This window comes from Octopus bimaculoides, chromosome 14 (assembly GCF_046866305.1).
Source record: "Octopus bimaculoides isolate indiv1 chromosome 14, ASM4686630v1, whole genome shotgun sequence".
Taxonomy (NCBI): domain Eukaryota; kingdom Metazoa; phylum Mollusca; class Cephalopoda; order Octopoda; family Octopodidae; genus Octopus; species Octopus bimaculoides.
In genome coordinates this window covers 14334154-14356653 of record NC_142941.1, presented here as the reverse complement: position 1 = coordinate 14356653, position 22500 = coordinate 14334154, and the positions used below count along the sequence as shown (strand labels likewise).

Below are 22500 nucleotides of genomic sequence, written 5' to 3'. Positions count from 1 at the left end.
TGTTGTGAAATGTTCGAAATATGGATTAGAAAAACATCCGACAACTGATGAAGGATCGTTCTTTGTGTTATTTGTCTTGTTGTGGAGACAGCCAAAAGAAGCATTTGATCAAAACTGCCTTCTTCCAACTTTTAAACATGGAGGAGGATCTGCGATGATCTGGTGGGGCAATATCTTGGAAATCTGTCAGACCAATGGTTTCCCTTTATGGCAGAATTAATTGTCAAGACTATTCAAGTATTTTATCTGATCAAATTCATTCTTAGCATAAGTGGATGTACAACAGAAGAATGTTTATCCTTTTTTACCAGTATGAAGGTCAAGCAAGTAATGTGAGTATTTCTGTGTGTATTTGATGAGGAGGAGAGGAAGGTGATGGATCACCAGTCAGCATCATTAGTTTCATACAAAAAACAAAAATGATTGCAATAAAAACTTACCCATAGCAGCAGATGGACAACAGGTTGGTTTTGCAACATTGCATCCCATCTCAACATTTAGATTTGCTGCAAAGACAATAAACAATAAGTATAGATGAGAAAGGGATAAATAGATAGATCCCATTACACCACCACAACGTTTTGTTGACAATCCATAGCAGTAATTGTTTTCACCTCAATAGACGTCAGTGATTGGTTGAAATCACCGAAATACGACAATTTGTTTTTTTTTATATGAAATAACTTCGAATACAACATTTTTTTATCTGTTCTATAACACAAAATATACAAGTATACGAAGTTTGAAAGTGTTTCGGTAGAAAACACACTATATAAAACATGAATAAAAAATGGTGCCCTCCAAATCAGAAGGATCCGAGCATCTAACTGTAGAAACCAAGCCAAAGCAGACTATAAAGCCTGATGCAGCTCAGCATGTAAGACAGATATTAAATGATGATGATGACGACGACGACAATGATGATGATGATGATGATGATTGTTGATGATATATTAACCAAAATGGATGAGGATTGGGAATCAGTTATTACAAACGAACCAGTTAGGTTTTTATGGTCCCTTACCTTCACAGACGAAGTCCGATGCCTTATGACTAATGATGGGTGCATCTTTAAGATTGTGAGGTGTCAGGCATGTTAAGTGTCCAGTTACGAAGTTCTTGCTTTTTAGCCACAATGGCAGCCATGCCAAGTGACAGTTGCAGTTGAATGGATTGGACATTAAATTCCTAGAAAATGGTCAAAGTAAAAGAAATGAGGAAAGCATGAAATAAATGGGAATCGAAAATATAAATGAATCTGGAAGGTCAGTCCTGAGTAAAATGGAAATAAAAAGGTATACCACTAAAACTACTACCTGTATTTGAATGAAAATATTTCGTTTTTGGATTTGGTTTGCAAGATTCTTTATGTGAGTTTGTGTGTTGAAGTATATTCTGTTGTGTCTGGGGAGAGTCATTTTCTTTTTGTGCCTTATTATTTAGCACACTCACTGGTAAAATTTCCACTTATTTCTTATTTTTATTTTCCTAAAATTTTTGTTGCGTCTTGCAACCTTTTCCAAGACTTTTTAAGACTTTTTCAAGAAAAGGTTGCAAGACGCAACGAAAATTTTAGGAAAATAAAAATAAGAAATAAGTGGAAATTTTACCAGTGAGTCTATTAAATTATAAGGCACAAAAAGAAAATGACTCTCCCCAGACACAACTGAATGAAAATAGTTTTGCTGATAGTGGTCGTCTCATATAAATTTGAGCCATCAATGTTGTGAATTGAGCATTCCTTACTACTCATGTACTGGAAGTTAAGAATTCTACAAACAATGAACTAAGCCAAACAATGAGGTCTTCAAAATGTTATTCTTGGTAGTTTCTTGAGTCTGAGACAGACAATTCTACAATTTCTTGCTGAATAATCCACAGATGAACTGTTTGTAGTGGCAATATGCTGTGCTTGGTAGAAGACCCTTCAAACCAAGTAAATTGTAGTCAGGTAAAAGCACCCATTACACTCTTGGAGTGGTTGACATTAGGAAGGACATCTAGCTGTAGAAACCGTGCTGAATCAGACTGGAGTCTGGTGCAGTCCCTCAGTTTACCAGCCCTGGTAAACTTATGCTCAACTCATGCCAGCATGGACAACTGACATTAAAAGATGATGATGATGATTAAATGTATGTTCTGTACATAGTTCACTCCCTCTGTCAAATTGACAGAGAGAGAGAGAGAGAGAGAGAGAGAGAGAGAAAAGAAAGTGGGGGAGAGAAAAAAGTGAGAGGGAGAGTAAGGAAGAGAAAGAGAGAGAGAGAGAGAGAGAGAAAGAGAGAGAGAGAATTTTGGTTAGTGTGTAAAGGAGGTATAACTCTATCACAATTACATGAAAGTAAATGTTGTGATGGGCATCCATTTTATGGAATTCTACCAATGAATTGAACAATCAATACTTACAATGTTGACATGTAGTGTAACTTGCTGAAGGATCCCTCCATTATACAGCGGATCTCATTGTCAAAGAGGGATCTAATGAAAAGAAGAATAAAAGAACATTTTAAAGAAAGAGAATACAGACAATAGATAATTTCTATTGAACGCACGCACACACACACACACACACACACACACACACACACACACACACACACACACACACACACACACACACACACACACACACAATATGCGCAAACTAAAAAAACACACCATGAAATTGAAAGCAAAACTTACAAGAACCGAAGGTTTGTGAGTGAGTTGAAGGTATCATTACTGACACAGCCAATTCTGTTGAATGGTAAATTCCTAATGAAAAAGAAAAAAACAAGAGAGAATGAGGGAGATGCAAAAAATAGTGGCAGGTGGAAAAATACATAATTATTATAATAATTTATTATAATTAATTATAATTAATTATAATGAAATGCTGATATAATAATCAGTAATTGGATTTAGCTTTAGTTCACATCAAAAATCAGTAATTGGATTTAGTTTTAGTTAACATCAAAAACCTTGTAAACCAAATACAAGAATGGTTTATATATATATATATAAGAAATGGAAAACAAAACAATAAATCGAACAAATATAAATTCAATTCAATTTAAATATTTCATACAAACAAATGACACATCGCAATATAAACCAGTAAATTCTTTGGATATTTAATATCCCTTAGGTTATTCTTACACCTAGCTAAATTGTTATATATATATATATATATATATATATATATATATATATATTGTTATATATATATATATATATATATATATATATATATATATATATATATATATATATATATATATATATATATATACACGTAAATATGTATATATGTTTAATAATCATACTTACAGTATCCTTAAATTTGTCAATCCTTTGAAGGTAGCTACACTAACCTTGGTCAGTTTGTTGGCCGTGAGAATACTATGAAATATAAAAGTATTACATTATATACATGCACATAGATATATACATACAATATTACAGATCCATTTCAACTGGTCTAACTAGTCAGTTTTGCATTGGGTTGTAGGTAACCAGATATTAGATAACAGCATAATTAGGTTACACTATGTGATCTTCAGAGATGGCAGGTATGGAAAAAAAATACAGAGACTTTTTCCATACTTGCCATCTCTGAAAGGTGTATAGATAACTGTGCAGTTATCTAATATTCAGGCTAAAGATAGATAGATAGATAGATAGATAGATAGATAGATAGATAGATAGATAGATAGATAGATAGATAGATAGATAGATAGATAGATAGGTACAGTGTAATCCGTAGGCAGGAGGGGTGCAGCCGGAGAGTGCAAAGTTCAGAATAAAAAAGTCCAGAATAAATAAGTCCAGAATGAAAAAAGGTAGAGAGTCCAGAAGTTCGTGTGATGAGTAGAGACAGGATTAACAGTTCTCTCTATATATAAATGAGTGTTTCTATACATATATACATGCACATAATAGAATGGAAAGTAAAATACCACCTCGCAATTTGAGTTTCATGCTATCACACTCGTCAGGCATGTAAACGCTTGTGATTGCAGCAGTGTAAAACTGAAGTTGTGATAAAGGAATTTCATTGTGTATGTGTGTATATGTGTATTTCTGTGGTGTGTTTTAGCTTAGCTCCAGAAAATCTTGGTGGCAAAAAAGCAATAGTATATATATATATATATAAAAAAAGAAAAAAAAAGAAAAGAAAAAGAAGCAAAACAGGTAAACTAAAGAAGGAAATGGTTGGTAAAAAGTACTCACAGTTCCTGGAGATTATTGAGGTTGCTGAAAGCATTATCCTCAATATGGGTGATTTTGTTATTCTTGAGGTCCCTGTTCGTAAACAGATTGGAACAATTAGAAAAGAGTGGATATGTATGTTTCAAGGGAGCTGTATGTATGTATGTATATATGTGTGTTATGTATGTATGCTTGTATGTATGTATGTATATATGTATGCGTGTTATGTATTTATGCATGTATGTATGTATGCAAGCATGTATGTATTTATGTATGCATGTATATGCATGTATATGCATGTATGTATGTATGTATGTATGTATGCATGTGTGTTAAGTATGTATGTTATGTATGTGTGTATGCATGTATATATGTATGTATGCATGTAGGTATGTTATGTATGTATGCTTGTATTTTTGTATATATGTTATGTATGTATGTTATGTATATACGTATTTATGTGTACACGTGTGTATGAATGTGAGTGTGTGTCTGTATGTACGTATGAATGTGTGTGTGTGTGTGTGTGTGTGTGTGTGTGTGTGTGTGTGTGTATGTGTGTATGCATGTATATAGACAGAAGAGGAGAAATAGCATAACTGTACTTTGTGTGTGTGTGTATGTGTGTATGTGCGTATGTGTGTATGTGTTTGCATGGTTGTGTGATAGTGGTGTGTTGAATAGGAGAGAAAAAATATACGTGTATATGCATGTGTAGGTGTGTGTATGTGTGAGACTACATATTTGTGTACACATGAGCATGTGTTAAATGGGAAGGCAAAATCAATGAATATATATATATATATATATATATATATATATATATATATATATATATATATATATATATATATATATATATATATGTATATATATGTATATATATATATGTATACACACATACACACACATATATATATATACACAGACACACACATATATATATGTATGCATATAAATACACACACAAACACACATATACATATATACACACATAACATGCATACATATGTGAATGCATATATAAATACATATGTACATGTATAACACACATACATACATATGTACTTAAATAAATGTGTACATACATATGTATATATCATACATACATATATACATAGGAACACACACATATATATGTATTCATACAGGTGTATGTATGTATGTATGTATATTCAGAAATACATATGCAAGCAGACTGTCTGCAAACTCTGACACACACACACACACACACACACACACACACACACACACACATACACACACACACACACACGCACGCACACATGCGTTTTGTAGAAAGCTTTTAAGAATTTTACTTACAAGATTTCTAGGCTTGGCAAACGTCTCAGAATACTTGTGGTTTCAATCCTTGTAATTTCATTGTCAGCAAAGTTTCTAAAGACAAAATATGATATAATATAATACAATACAATATAATATACAAACATATACCTACACACACACACACACACACACACACACACACACACACACACACACACACACACACACACACACACACACACACACACACATGTATATGTATATATACACATACGTATATATACACATGATATATACATATGCATGTGTGTATGTATATATATATGTGCCGGTGGCACATGAAAAAACATTCGAGCAAGGTTGTTGCCAGTGCCGCTGGACTGGCTCCTGTGCAGGTGGCACGTAAAAAACACCATTTTGAGCGCGGCCGTTGCCAATACCTCCTGACTGGCCTTCGTGCCGGTGGCACGTAAAAGCCACCCACTACACTCTCTGACTGGAACCTGGTGCAGTCTTTTGGTTCGCCAGTCCTCAGTCGAATCGTCCAACCCATGCTAGCATGGAAAACGGACGTTAAATGATGATGATGATGATGATGATGATGATGATGATGATGATGATGATGATGATGATGATGATATATATGTACACACACACATATACACACAAATATACACACGCATACATTTATGCACACACACACACACACACACACATTATCATCATCATTGTTTATGATCTATCTATTTCTTGCTTGCATGGGAGTCACATGAAATATTGTTAAGGCAGGTTATTTTATCTTTGGATGCCTTTCCTGTTGCCAACTCTTAGCTGTTTTCAAGTAAAGATATTTCCACATGGCCAGATATGGTTTTCTCAATGATGCTTGTTTTCATTTCCAATCTACCGTGAAAAAGCACGTCTGGCTATGGAGAAACATTACCTCCCTTGGAAACAGGTGAGGGTTGGTGACAGGGAAAGCCTCCACTCTGTAGAAAATCTTTCCCAACAAATTTCATCTGATGAAAGCACAAGAAAGAAAGTGGACTTTAAAATGACGATGTTACACATACAGACATACATAAAATAGAATGATTACTCACAGATGTGTTGTATAGTCTGGAAAAGTATCAGGAAGTTTGTTTAATCTGCGACCTGAGCAATCGACTGTAGTTCCTGTGCAATCACAGTCAGAGGGACACTGGGAGACTACTGCACATATCCCAGCATTCCTTGTACGTTGTTGCTCGGATCCTGCAATAAATATATTTATTTATAATAATGGGTTAAACTGTTATTCTCTGATTTATCTGAGTCATTGGACTGCATCCAGGCTGGTGCACCACTTTTAACCCTTTAGCATTTAAACTGGCCATACCTGGCACAAGTATTCTTATGTTCAAACTATATATATATATATATATATATATATATATATATATATATATATATATATATATATATATTTATGTATATCACCAAATTTTGTATCTTTTCATTTGTCTTGCTCGCTTTACGTTCTGACATAAAAATTGACCACTAAGAAAAATTATTCTTGAGAACAATTTTTCTTAGTGGTCAGACCATATGTGGTCTTCCTCTAGCATATTAGGAATCTACCTAGTGGTCATTCCTCTTATTTGTATATATATATATATATATATATATATATATATATATATATATATATATATATATAGCAATAAGAAAATGGAGGGGATTAATAGGTGGCATTCACTAACTATTAATGTGTGTGTGTTTGTGCACGTGAAACTTTGTGTTTGTGTTTGTCACTCCACAGCTTGAAAACTAGTGTTGGTCAGTTCATGTCTGTCAGCAGTTTAGCCTAAGAGAACCAATAGAATAAGCAGTAACCTTTATAAAATGAATATGTGGGTCAATTTGTTTGAGTTAACCCTCGAAGGCGGTGGGTGCCTCAGCATGGCCACAGTGACTGAATGTAATAAAAGTTAAAAACGAAGCAGTAAACCTCGAACTGTTTAAAAAGAAGCAAATGAAACAAATAAAGGAAAGAGAAAATCAGAGACTACCGACCTTTGCACTTGAACTTGCTTCCTCTGATATTGCCTATCTTCTTCCTGCGCATGCGGCGTGGGCTCTCACAGCGAGCACCACTAGTCTCCACTGGATAGTTGTGCAGATATTCAGACAGCCAGCGCAGATTGCAGTCACAGATGAATGGATTGCGAGCTAGATGCCTGAGAGATTAGCAATGGTTAATGGTGGTGTAATGATATTTAGTTTAAAAAGCGAGAGAGAAGAATAGAGAAGAAATAAGAACAGAATAATACATATTTACACCTCTCTATCTATCTGTCTGTTTGTCTGTCTGTCTGTCTGTCTGTCTCTCTCACTCTCTCTCTCTCACACACCCACACACACATACACATATTCATATTCATATTCATATACATATACGTATATAATATATATATATATATATATATATATATATATATATATATATATATATATATATATCGCCATGATTGACCGCTAGCCACTAAAGCTTTTTTTATTCTCTCTTTTTATTTCCTCATGCTCCATTCTGTTGAAGAGCGTAGGCTCGAAACGTAAAAGACATTCTCACCTTCCCGAACGTTAAATTAATACACCTGTTTGTTGTTTACACACCTGTCTTCGTCTTTTGTTTTCTTTTTTGTAAATTCCAACTAATATATATATATATGTAAGCAAAAATGGTAGTTCTAAAATTTCACTTGAGAGATCAACGCAGTAGTTGTACTGACAAGTAATATTTGTAGCCACTTTAACATGACTGTCTGTTTGAGAGAACTCTACTAATTTTTTTTTAACCCCAAGAGGATATTTCCTCTTATTTCATTGACTCCAAAACGATGAAAGGTAATGTCAACCGTAGCAGAATTTGAACTCAGAACATAAAGCCAGAAGAGATGCCGATAAGCATTTTGTCCAGTGTAGTAACAATCCTTCCAGCTTATCCACTTAGATAAAGCTTTAAATAATAGTGTGTATATATTGGCTTAATAAAAAAGACCCTGGGAGGAATAATATGTCAAAAGCTGTCCGTGAGACTTGAACCCGCAACTTCTATAAACATAACACAAATGATATAGGTTCAACCACCTAGGGCAACCTCTGACCATTTCCATTCAAGGGGTTTTTTAGCCAAATATTTTCACTCTTATATACAGCTTCATCTACTTTGACTTCACACCATTAAAAACGATTCCTATGTGTAAAAATATTTAGTTATGAAAGGGTAGAAGAAATTCTATAATAATACCCTTATATACAGTTCACATCATTAAAAACGATTTCTATGTGTAAAAATATTTAGTTATGAAAGGGTAGAAGAAATTCTATAAAAATACTCTTATATACAGTTCACACCATTAAAAACGATTTCTATGTGTAAAAATATTTAGTTATGAAAGGGTAAAAGAAATTCTATAAAAATACAAAGATGCAACTTACAGAGTTTGTATATTCTTCAATGGCAAGAATGTTCCATTGGAAAGACTTTCAATCTTGTTGTCATAGAGAGATCTGAAATACAACGAGTCATTGTAAAGAAAAACACTAACAATGGAAAAACCAAACCAGTTCCCTCTCATCAGCAACCTTTTTTTCTCCCATTCTTCTCTTCCCATTCTTCTTCTCTTCCCATTCTTCTTCTCTTCCCATTCTTCTTCTCTTCCCATTCTTCTTCTCTTCCCATTCTTCTTCTCTTCCCATTCTTCTTCTCTTCCCATTCTTCTTCTCTTCCCATTCTTCTTCTCTTCCCATTCTTCTTCTCTTCCCATTTACACTAAAGACCTACATGTTTCTTTGGTAAAGCAAATTCTCATGGGGGTGGTGTGTGACGTGTCCATTAATGCCGCTAATACATGTGCAGCCATAAAATCAGACTGGCATAAAGTTACTTATTGTTCATGTTTTACGTATCAAACAGGTGCAGTTGCGGCTGAGACGAGGAGTGCATCCTGCAGTAGAAACATCTATCTTAAACAGGAGCATGCAACCATGGAAAAGTGGACGTTAAATGATGATGCCAATGATGGTGAGATGACGACGACGATGATGATGATGATTATGATGACGACGACGACGACGACGACGACGATGATGATGTTGATGATGATGACGACGATGATGACATATACACACATCTTTATAAATATTCATAAGATACTCACAGTAAATTGAGATTCCCAAGATCAACAAAGGTGTCTTCTCGAATGCAATTTATTTTATTAGCATTGAGTAACCTGTGAAGAGATGGATAGAAAAAGGAAAAAAAAAAAGAAAGAAAAGAAAAGAGAGATGACGCTTATTTGTGGTTAAACATTGAAAAAAACTTGTTGGCATCAATGTTTACTATTATATGCACATTGATTGGTCATCAATATTTTTGATCGATTGAAACACAACATATGATAATCTCTGTCACTCTTTCAATTTCCTCCTCCTCCTCCTCCCGTCAGAGAGTAACCCGTCAGATCAATGTAGAATTGTTTTTATTATAACTGAACATAAAAACAAACATTTACCATATCTTTTATCCTTTATCTTTTATTTGTTTCAGTCATTAGACTGCGGCCATGCTGGGGCACCACTTTGAATTTGTAGTCGAAGGAATCAACCCCAGGACTTCGTTCTTAAGCCTGGTACTCATTCTATTGATCTCTTTTGCAGAACCGTTAAATTACAAGATCATAGACACGTATGTTCATACATATACTGAGATATCAAACAATGAAAATGAGTGCTCAACACCACATTGCTGGATGAAGATTCTTTATTTGACTGCGGCTATGCTGGAGCACCGCCTTTAGTCGAGCAAATCGACCCCAGGACTTATTCTTTGTAAGCCTAGTACTTATTCCATCGATCTCTTTTGCCGAACCGCTAGCTTGCGGGGACGTAAACACACCACCATCGGTTGTCAAGCGATGTGGGGGGGGGGACACAAACACAGACACACAAACACACATACATATATATACATATATACGACGGGCTTCTTTCAGTTTCCATCTACCAAATCCACTCACAAGGCTTTGGTCGGCCCAAGGCTATAGTAGAAGACACTTGCCCAAGGTGCCACGCAGTGGGACTGAACCCGGAACCATGTGGTCCGTAAGCAAGCTACTTTCCACACAGCCAACTGAGTAGACTGGAGCAACGTGAAATAGAGTGTTTTGCTCAAGAACATAATGTGTTGCCCAGTCCAGGAACCGAAACCACAATCTTACGATAATGAGTCTAACATCCCAAGCATTAAGCCACACGCCTCCACTTTCATTCTGAAAGGAGGAAATGTAAAGTCGACCCAGTAGCATTTGAACTCAGAACATGAACGTATTACCTGCTACAGGAATCGAAACTATAATCTTACGACCTTGAGTCCAACCACGAAGTCACGCACCTTCATTTCATTCCAAAAGGATGAAAAGTAAAGCTGACTTCAGTAGTATTTGAACTCAGAATGCGAACTCAGCGCCTGCTCCAGGAATCGAAACCACAATCTTACTTTCATTAGTCTAACATCCTAACCACTAAGTCACGCGCCACCCACTTTCATTCTGAAAGTATGAAAGTGTTATGTCTCAAGCTACTGCTATCTAGCACCTTCGGATGATCTCTACTCAACCGCTACACGACGGCTACTCAACGGTCACTGAACTCCTCTACCACGGTCAGACTACCTCTATTTATATGTCTCTTGGGCGATCCTACTTCTTCGCTTGGGGGCGTCGACACAACAGAAAGATAAAGTTGATCTCAGTGGAATTTGAACACGGAACCTGAAGAGCCGGAATAATGCTCCAAAGCCTTTTGTCTAACGCAGTGTGTGTGTGTGTGTGTGTGTGTGTGTGTGCGGTAAAGGATGTGAGGAAATGAAGAGGACAGAGATCTGAATGACTAAAGTTCACTTACCTGATTGAGACTACCACTTCTCCTCCTGTTTGGCATGGAACCCTCTGACTCTATTAGCCAAAACTATCATTCTCTCGTCCTATTACTTCTGTAATTATGTCCCCACCCATGTTCTCTCCTGCGTCTCTCTTTTTCTCTCTCTAACTTACAATCTGTGACTCAGTAGCGCACCTGGGTGGGGGTGAACTGGGGGTTAGGGAGTTCTGAAGAGGTGGTCCGCCTGTAGGATGTTTTTTTTTTATGGGTGGGAAGTAGGGCGTGGCGCTTTTGGGTCTGTTGTTATAAGCCTGTATATGCTTGGATGGGACAGCAAACTGAATTGAGTTGCTTGGGTCCACATACTTTAGCTACGCCATGACAAAAAAAACAAACAAATACAAACAATCTCCTTAGAGAGATTTTAACAAATTTCAAAAAGAGAGAGAGAGAGAGAGAGAAAAATACCCCCACCATCTTCTAAAAAAATAGACAAAAGAACAAAACAAAAAATTCAAGAAAGGTCATTATAATGCGGGACAATAATGAGGAAGCGCCATGAAATTTTGAAAAGAGTTGTGGAAATTATTTTACAAAGACAACGACGACGACGTAAACAACAACAATAACAACAACAACAACAACAGCAGCAGCAGCAGCAAGGTGAACATATGCTGGCAATATAACAACGACAATAACAACAACAACAATAACAACGGTAGCAACGGCGGCGGCAGCAGTAGCAGCAGCAGCAGCAGTAACAGTAGTAGTAGTAGTAATAACATTAATAGCAACCATAATTATTACAGCAATAGTAGTAGTAGTAGTAGTAACAAGATTATTAGTGGAAGTAGTATTAGTAACAGTAGTAGTAGTAGTAGTAAGAATTTCTAATACATTCTTGAGGTGGTTGTTGGGTAGTGGTGGTCGGGTATTGTAATATTATAAATTGACTGGTACTTATGTAAATCGAACCCCAGCGAAATTCGAAGTCGAAAACGGAGAAACGACATGGCTAAATTCTACAGGGTGTCCACAAAGTCTGGGTACATGGGGATTGACACATGCTTTAAGAAATTATTATTTCTTATATATAATTGTTTATGTTATGATTTCATTTACTCCATGTACCCCAGACCTTGTGGACACCCTGGATAATGAATTTTGTCTGACACTTAACCGATTTTGCCATTCATAGTTTAGCCTTCGGTTTTTAGTCAGTGGATGAATGGCGGCATCAGGACCTCATCCCAGGGCTTTTGTGGTTGGTGTGTGTGTGTGAGAGAGAGAGAGAAATAGAGAGATAGAGAGATAGAGATAGAGAGAAAAAAAGAGAGAGAGAGAGAGAGAGAGAGAGAGAGAGAAGGAGAAAGAGAGAGAGAGAAGGAGAGAGAGAGAAAGAAGGAGAGAGAGAGAAAGAAGGAGAGAGAGAGAGAGAGAGAGAGAGATAGAAGGTAGGGGAGTGCGAAAGGTAATCCCCGTGTCGGAAACCCGACTGGATACTTGTTACGAAGTATTCTCTACTGAGGACATCCAAACGCCTAGAGGCTGTTTATCCTAGCTGAGGCTTATGAAGTTGATCCTGTGACTAGTCTACAAGGCTGACAGACGAATATATATACTAGACCAGTGGTTCTCAACCATTTTTTTTTTACTTATGGACCACTTTGATTACTATTTCACTCTGGTGGACCCCTATCAGCACTCAAAATTTTAAAACTTATTTTATAGGTACTTCTTTTCAAGATTCCCATATTGCTTTATACACATTCACTTGTGTAGTTTGGATTATATAAACCGTTAGAGAAAGAAACCGAGCTGTTTCTTGTAATAAATAATACGTCTAAAGAAAAAAGTTGTTCACGGACTCTTAATATACTACAGTGGTTCCTTAATTTACTATTTTGCTTGCGTGGACCCGCAAAATTGTATATGGATCCCCTCCTGGGGTCATATGGACCCTGGTTGAAAACCACCGTTCTAAACCATGTACTTCTCGGAGTTTTTAAAACTATCGACACCTTTTCAATAACCTCCCCTTGTTACGATTCACCAAGGAGATAGACATGGCAGCTGAAATCAGCTCAGGGTGGCCATGGTTGGCACGAAGACGCAGATGGAACCCTTTCGCAAGCGAAGACTAATCCAATCCCCTCTGTACCACTCAGACTAAGGGATTAAATGCTTGTGACACTGAGACACTGCAATGAATTAAGATGAAGAATATGCAATACTTCTGAGTAGCTTCTGTAGTTTCTGCATGGAGCGAAGCATCACCGATGTTCATTTTAACTCTTTGCTAAAGACGTCAGGATTTTGGTCTCCTTCCCACGTCATAGAAACCAATTTTAATCTGTAACCTCTGATAAATGACTCATAGACGACTGGCAACATGTTGACTAGGACTCTGGTTGCTTATTGAATTATTGTGAATAGGGGCTTCGTAAATATTTTAACCAAGTCCGATGTAAGGCGATCTTTCTGACCTCTTCGTTCTCTGCTTGCATTAAAACTAATTTCACCCCCCATCAACTACTCCTTGCGGCGGTGGGGTGGGGAGTGGGAGCTCATGCACCAGACCACGCAGAGCCCTCAAATTTTGTTTTCGAGACCAACTCAAGGCCTCTCTCCTCCGCTGCTCCATTGTCCCAAACATCTGGGTCAAAGTGGCAGCATGTCATCATCGAGGGAGACAGACTTGATGGAAAATAACAGACGTCGGGAAGCAGAGATCAGACGTCGAGGATGCAAAAGCGACGTCTCGCATTTTCTCGTCTCCCACCGGGTCCCCACCCCTGTGGTGAATGACCCCCGGCTCTTCTGTGTCACCTTCGGCTTGAACAGCCACTTCGGGCACCGGCGTCCTTTGCAACCATCAGAATGAGGAGGCTCAACAACTAGCTGCATATCTACTATACATATACGTGTTAACACCGACAACAACGTCGACGATAGATATATATATATATGTATATATATATGTATATATATATATATATATATATATATATATATATATATATATATATATATATATATATATTTGTTGAGGTAGATTTTCTATAGCCGGGTGCCCTTCCTGTCATCATGTATATACATATATATATATATATATATATATATATATATATATATATATATATATATATATATGTATGTATATACATGATGACAGGAAGGGCACCCGGCTATAGAAAATCTACCTCAACAAATTCCTTCTGACCCTATATAAACAAGGAAAAGTGGATGTTAAATGATGATGATATCTGAAAAATTTTTAAGAAAAATTTCTTGATGTAGTCACAATACTTGAAAAAGATTTCCTTAAATTAAAAATTATCAATTATACAAAGAAGTCTAAAAAAAAAAAATAACAAACCGACAATAATTTTTTAATATAATTAATAATTTTTAATTTAGAAAAATCTTTCTCATATGTGTGTCTGTGCGTGCGTGCGTGCATGCGTGTATATGTGTATGCATGTGTGCGTGTGACTTGCCCGCTTAGCCAGTGGGGGGGGGGGGCGACATTTTTTGAGTGATAAAACAATGCGAAGAAGCGCATTGTGACCAGCGGTGTATAACAATATCTGATAGTCTGGTTGATACAGTGATATATATATATATATATATATATATATATATATATATATATATATATATATATATATGTATATATATGTGTACGTATATGTACGTATATATATATATATATATATATATATATATATATATATATATATATATATATATATATATATATATATACGTACATATACATATATATATATATATACGTACATATACATATATATACGTGTATATATATATATGTATATATATATATATATATATATATATATGTATATATATATATATGTGAGTGGGGGTGGACGTCTTGTGTCTAGTTCTGGAAATTATATTTTATAAATCGACAGACTACGCTGATGATCTTGCAGATATTTACTTATGTAAATTTTAACAGGTGAAATCATGGTACGTAGGTTAATCGTTTTTTATTTAGTATTTTTTCATTTGTCTTGCCCTCTTACAGTCTGTTATGTCGTTGAATTATTACTGAGAAAATATTCTTCTCAGTTAGATGATTCGGAATCTATTTCTAGCATATAGGAGTCCACTCTTTTATATATATATATATATATATATATATATATATATATATATATATATATATATATATACATACATCCCCCCACTCACATATATATATGCACATAGATATCGTGGTATGTAGTCATTCGTAACAAAACCAGCAGATGAATAGAATGATGATAGTGATAATAACAGTGAAGGTGTCGTTCATACTCTTCTTTTTTCTTTTCTTTTTTTTTTTTTTACCAAACTTTCATGAACCGTAAACGGTTGATGCCAGTGTCAATCTTATCATAGAAGTAGAAATACATACATCGTTTAATAGTTTCTGTTGAGTAGCTTTTCTCATTGACAACGACATCTGTGCTTACCAGTGTGGAGGCGTAATGGCCCAGTGGTTTGGGCAGCGGACTCGCGGTCATAGGATCACGGTTTCGATTCCCAGACCGGGCGTTGTGAGTGTTTATTGCGCGAAAACACCTGAAGCTCCACGAAGCTCCGGCAGGGGATGGTGGCGAACCCTGCTCTACTCTCTCACTACAACTTTCTCTCACTCTTACTTCCTGTTTCTGTTGTGCCTGAAATTCAAAGGGTCAGCCTTGTCACACTGTGCCACGCTGAATATCCCCGAGAACTACGTTAAGGGTACACGTGTCTGTGGAGTGCTCAGCCACTTGCACGTTAATTTCATGAGCAGGCAGTTCCGTTGATCGGATCAACTGGAACATTTATGTATGTATATAGAGGTTATGGGAGGTAATGGTGTCAATAAGACCCAAAGGTGTCAGGTAATGTTGAGTAAGTGCTATGGATAGACCATAGTTAAGCTCCAGGTTCGGTGATTATGCGAATAAGGAGTCCAACGTAGGTCATATATCAGAATGTGTATATGTATTAAAAAAGAAAAATTTTTTTCAGAATGAGATAAAAAACCAAGGCTGTGAAGATTTTAGAACATTTATAAATAGAAGGTCTTACAGTTGTTTCCAGAATATTTATTATATCCCTTCATCGGAGGCGGCGTGAGAGAATGGTTAAGCAATAGTTAATTTAGATAAGATACGAAATAGAGAATGAAGTGGAGGAATGAAAATAAATGTGAGATATGCAAGGATATTGCATTTATAGATCCATTATTTAGGCAGGATGGTATACATATAAGATTCCAATACCTTGTGAGTAAATTCCATATATATATGTATTTACATATATATATATATATATATATATATATATATATATATATATATATATATATATGTATATATATATATATGTATATATATATGTATATATATATGTATGTATATATATATATATGTATATATATATGTATATATATATGTATATATATATATATATACGTATATATATATGTATATATATATATATATATATATATATATATATATATATATATATATATATATATATATATATATATACATACATATATATACATACATATATATACATACATATATATACATATATATATATATATATATATATATATATATATATATATATATATATATATATATATATATATATATATAAGAAATTAAAAAAGGAAAATACACACACTTTACATAGTTTTAATATAATTTTTAATATATCGACCGGTTTCGCTTTCGCTGTTCGCTTTTTTGTGTATGTGTACATATATATTCCTCTCTCCTTCCGAAAGCTGAACAGTTATCCCTCTTGCCCACAGCAACAACAATAATAACGACAACCAATTACCTTCCCTTATTTTTCTACTTGGGAAGTCATTCAGTCGTAAAAATCATCACACACAACATGGACAAAATGTTTCTATTATATATATATATATATATATATATATATATATATATATATATATATATATATATATATATATATATATATATATATATATACATATATATATATATATATAATAGAAACATTGATGTTCCTAAATCGCTCAACGAGAGATATTCAGTAGCAGCACTTTAAAGTAACGATTTTTTGTCAACCTAATGTATCAGGTCCGTTTTGGGTCGAGTGCGCGTTCAGTTCTTTAACATATCATTAAACTACAAACCAATAGCAATAAAAGTTTAACAAGAGCTAAAGCGAATGTTGAGATTAGAAGACTTGGAAGAATAGAAAACAAACGATCTTATTGATATTTGAAAAATTTCATTTTCTTTGTAGCTGTTTCAATGACTCACACTAAAACATTGTCAACCAAACAATAATTATATATTTCTTGATTGTAGTTATTAAATTAATTTGGTTAGTTTATTTTAGTTGAATGTAAATCGTTTAACTAAATTAATTTAATGGCTAATAATTGATAATAATTTATTTATTTGCTCGACAATGTTTTAGCGTGAGTCATCGAAACAGGTGTAGATAAAAATGTTTTGCTTCAGATCGTGGTATATGTAATGTAAAAAAATATCAGATAAAAATAATGCAAGACACAAAATGATGACAAGGAAGCAATAAAGTAATGAAGATGGGTTGATGCAATGAAATAAAGCCGTATTCACGTACGTGGAGATATGTTTGGAAATATTAGTAGTAATAGTATTAGCAGTAGGAAGAGGAAGTTAGACGAAGAAGGCAGAGGACAAAGAAAAGAAGAAATGTGGTATCTCCACAAATATTAGTAGTAATAGTAATAATAGTAATAGTAGTAGTAACAGTAGTAGTAGTAGCAGCAGCAGCAATGGCAACGATAGCAACAGTAAAACAGCAGTAGCAGCGACAACAGGAGCAGCAGCAAACAGCAGCGATATTTAGCAGTAAAAGTGGTAGTAGGAGAATTAAAATGAATATTATCTGTAGTAGTAGTAGTAGTAGTAGTAGTAGTATACAGATAGCAGTTGGTTAGCGAGGAGGGAAATGTTGTTATGGACAGCCAGGAAGTAATGGCGGGGTTAAAATGACTAGAGCGACCAGAAACGGCGAGAAACGTCCAGAAACGGACGTGAATCTTGTATAGAATACTCACAGTAATTGTAATGAGGTTAAACCACGGAACACGCCGTGTGGAAGATCAACAAGTTTGTTTCCATAGAGAATCCTGTATAAGAGAGAAAACAAAATAACCGACGGCAGATCACACGACTGTCATGTGTGTTATGAGACTGTATGTGCGTGTACGTTTGTATATGTATGTGTTTACATGTGTGTTTGTGTGTGTGGTGAGGCTTGTGGAAAGTAGTGGTAGCGACGGTAGGAGGAAGTAATAGGGTACGAAACATTCTATTATAGGTACAAGGCTTGAAAGATTCTATTATAGGTACAAGGCCTGAAAGTTTAGTGGGAGAGAGATAGTCGATTATATCGACCCCCCAGTATTCAACTGGTACTTTATTTTATCGACCCTGAAAGGATGAAAGGCAAAGTTGGCCGCAGTGGAAACTGAATGCAGAACGTAAAGCAAGAAGAAGTGCCCCTAAGCAGTTTGTCCGGCGTACTAACGATTCTGCCAGCTCGCCACCTTAGGGGCTGAGAAGGAAAAGAATGCCGGGAAAGAAGAAAACTACATGGATGGGTATATGGGTGAAAAATATAAGGAGGGGTAGATAAATCGAAGGAAAATAATGGGTGGATGAACAACTGGATTAAAGGAAAAGGCAGGATGGATGGATTAAATGGAAAGGATGGATTGATGGATTAAAGAAAAAGGACTGATGGATAGATTAAAGAAAAAGAACGGATGGATGGATTAAAGTTAAAGAATGGATGAATGGATTAAAGGAAAAGGATGGGTGGATAGATTGAAAGAAAAGGATGGATGGGTGGATTAAAGGAAAGAATAGATGGGTAGATTAAGGGAGAAGGCGGGATGGATTAAACGAAAATGGGTGGATTAAAAAAAAGAAAAATGGATGGAAAAGGATGAATAAATGGATGATTGATAGATGGACCAAAGTAAAAGGTGGGTGGATGCAAGGACGAAAAGAAAAGGATGGATGGATCACAGAAAACAGATGGGTGGACGGATTAAAGGAAAAGAAAGGGGGAATGGACAGATGAGAAGGAAAATAGAGGTGACTGGGAGAATGGAAAGATGGATAGATAGCTGAAAGAGGCTATGTAGGATGACCACGTCTTTTCATACATTGCATTTTTTGGATGTGAATCCATTAATGAGTTTTTAGACCACATGCAAATTATTACCATTGTTGTTGATTATTGTATTTCTTTTGTGTTTTTCTCTTTGTAACTAATTGTGTAGATATCGATATTGTTATTAGTCGGTTCCAATAGAGCTTGGCATGATCCAAAGACTGATCCACCGATCTACATAAACCATGTTTAGGGTTAGGGTTAAAAGGCAAAAGTCGATGTCAGCGGAATTTGAATTCATAACGTAAAGACGGATGAAATGCCGCTAAGCATTTTTTTACAAGGCGTACTAACGATTCTGCCAGCTCACCGTTCTAAAAATAGACACAAGACCTGAATTTTAGCGGCAGGGGGATAGTTGATCACAGCGATCCCTGTGCTCAACTGATACTTATTTCATCAATCCCCGAAAGGGTGTAAGGCAGTATTGATTTGAACATAGAGCGTAGAGACTCGGACCAAACATCACAAAGTATTTATCCTTACGCTCTTACGACTATTAATTTTGGTGCTAGTATTTTGTTCTGGTTGCCTGCTGTTTAGTCTCAAGTTAGGCATTATCAGACAGAACTATGATCAAAGGTTGCCGTCACATCCTTTTACGGTTATCTAAGATTGTATTGTCCGACGTGTCACTTTCCTTTTTTTCTTTTCCTATAATGGTTCCAGGGAGATTTGGCTGCTATTTCTAACAGACCAAGAGATCACCTAAAGGTTCCTCCGTTGATCAACACTGATGGAGCAGTTCTATGAACAAAGGTATTTCCAGTTGTCCCGTCTCTTTTATATGTGCAGGATGAAGGCACGTGGTTTAATTGTTAGGGTATTTGGCTTAGGATCGTGAGGTCGTGAATTCGATTCCCATCGGCGTGATGTGACCTTCAGCAAGACACTTTATTTCACGTTGCTCTAATCCACTCGGCTGGCAAAAATGAGTTGTACCTGTAATTCAAAGGGGTCAGCCTTGTCACATTCTGTGTAACGTAGAATCTCTCTAGGTATTCGTGTCTGTGGAGCGCTCAGCCACTTGCACGTTAATTTTACGAGTAGGCTGTTCCGTTGATCGCGTCAACTGGAACCCTTGGCATCGTAACCAACAGAGTGCCGGTATATGTGCAGGGGATTCTAGATCACATTATCCAGCGTCGACGTCATCATCTTCATCATCATCATCATCATCATCAAGAACATCGTCATTATAATCATCCTCCTCATCATCGTTATTATCGTTGTCGGTGGTGGCGGCGGTATCATCACTTGACTGTAGCAGACAGAAGGTAGTCCTTCATCATACTTTGCAGCTTGTATTCTTCAGATGTGGTCCCTTGGCTGGGTGACTAGTCCTGGTAATCAGCAGAATTCGAATCCCGAGGCAGAATTTGAACACAGAACGTGAAGAGCCGGAACATGTACCACAAGGCATCTTGACCGAGATTTTAGTAATTCCGCCATTCCAGAGTCTTGGTGGGTTAGTACTTTATTTATTGACCCCTGAAAAAAAAAAGGGCAAAGTGGACTTCCACGGGATTTGAACTTACAACATCGAGAGCCAAATTATATCTGACACTCTAATGGCTCTGCCAATTGTGTCTTTTGGAACTGCAACAGAAGGTACACGTGATATGTCTAAGAAGTATTTCATATAGTTCATTTCAGTAGGTGCTGTTTGTGAGTGTGGTTTGTAGGTGGGGTTTATAGGTTGGGTTTTGAGAGTGTGGTTTGTTGGAGTGGTTTGTGAGAGTGGCTTGTGGGGGATTGCGGGTCGTTTGTGGGTGTATTTTGTAGGTGTGGTTTCAGGGTGAAATTTGTTGGTGTGGTTTGTGTGTGTATGTGGGGTTGTGTATGTGATATTGTCATGTTGGTATTGTTTGTAGGTGTGAATTGTGGGTGTTGTCTGTGGGTGTTGTCTGTGGGTGATGTTTGTTGGTGTTGTCTGTGGGTGTGAATTGTGGGTGTTGTCTGTGGGTGTGACTTGTGGGTGATGTTTGTTGGTGTTGTCTGTGGGTGTGAATTGTGGGTGTTGTCTGTGGGTGTGACTTGTGGGTGATGTTTATTGGTGTTGTCTGTGGGTGTGAATTGTGGGTGTTGTCTGTGGGTGTGACTTGTGGGTGATGTTTGTTGGTGTTGTCTGTGGGTGTGAATTGTGGGTGTTGTCTGTGGGTGTGACTTGTGGGTGATGTTTGTTGGCGTTGTTTATTGGTGGGGTAAGTGGGTGTGATTTACAAATATGACTTGTGAGTGTGGTTTGTTGGTGTGGTCTGCGGGCGTGGCTTGTGGGTGTTGTTTTATTTTTTTGGCCTTGTTTGTGGATGTGGCTTGTGAGCCGTTTGTGGGCGTAGTTTGTTGATGTAGCTTGAAGTGCAGTTTGTTTAAATGGATGACTGATGTGGTTTGTGAGTGTGATTTTATGGATAGTCTGTGGGTGTGGTCAGTACGCAGCACAGATAATGATATGAAAAGACTTAGTTGTTACTGATAGAGATTCGACTGTTATTTCTGGCAGATCGATCAACCACGTAAGCCTTCTCAACGATGGTGGGGCTGTTACAGTTCTCGTTATAAGTGCTTGTTGCTCCACAGTTTTGCTGTTATTGTTTTGTATCAGGTCAAGATATGCCAGCTGCGACCATCCCATCTTTTTCCAAATTTTGTACAACTATGTTGTCCAATATATTCTTTTTGTATTTAAGACGGCAGGGTGTAACTGAGAGCAACTGCAAAAATGCCCCAACTTAGGCTTGCGGCTATATCATAGCAGACTAATAATCAAAGGCATTCCATTCGTGACCATCCTGTCGTTTTTACATTTTGTAGTTGAAAAGCCAGAACCACATCATCAGACGTCTTTATGCTAAGATTGCAAGGTGTGACATA

General features: G+C 36.3%; 1 protein-coding gene across 4 annotated transcripts in view; it reads right to left on the bottom strand.

Annotated features, from left to right (window-relative positions):
* LOC106880782 (protein slit) overlaps nt 1-22500 on the bottom strand; it is a 383833-nt gene that overhangs the window by 37381 nt on the left and 323952 nt on the right. For 2 of the 4 annotated variants that reach the window (XM_089362357.1, XM_089362360.1), the window contains exons 12-23: nt 18503-18574; nt 9681-9752; nt 8959-9030; nt 7534-7697; nt 6582-6732; nt 5515-5589; nt 4213-4284; nt 3310-3381; nt 2683-2754; nt 2407-2478; nt 1025-1188; nt 441-506 (exon numbers count right to left, since the gene is read on the bottom strand). In XM_089362357.1, the coding sequence (XP_089218483.1) occupies nt 441-506; nt 1025-1188; nt 2407-2478; nt 2683-2754; nt 3310-3381; nt 4213-4284; nt 5515-5589; nt 6582-6732; nt 7534-7697; nt 8959-9030; nt 9681-9752; nt 18503-18574 (1124 nt within the window). The remainder of the gene's footprint in view (nt 1-440; nt 507-1024; nt 1189-2406; nt 2479-2682; nt 2755-3309; nt 3382-4212; nt 4285-5514; nt 5590-6581; nt 6733-7533; nt 7698-8958; nt 9031-9680; nt 9753-18502; nt 18575-22500) is intronic. The other 2 variants (XM_089362359.1, XM_089362361.1) reach the window with 1 other exon arrangement.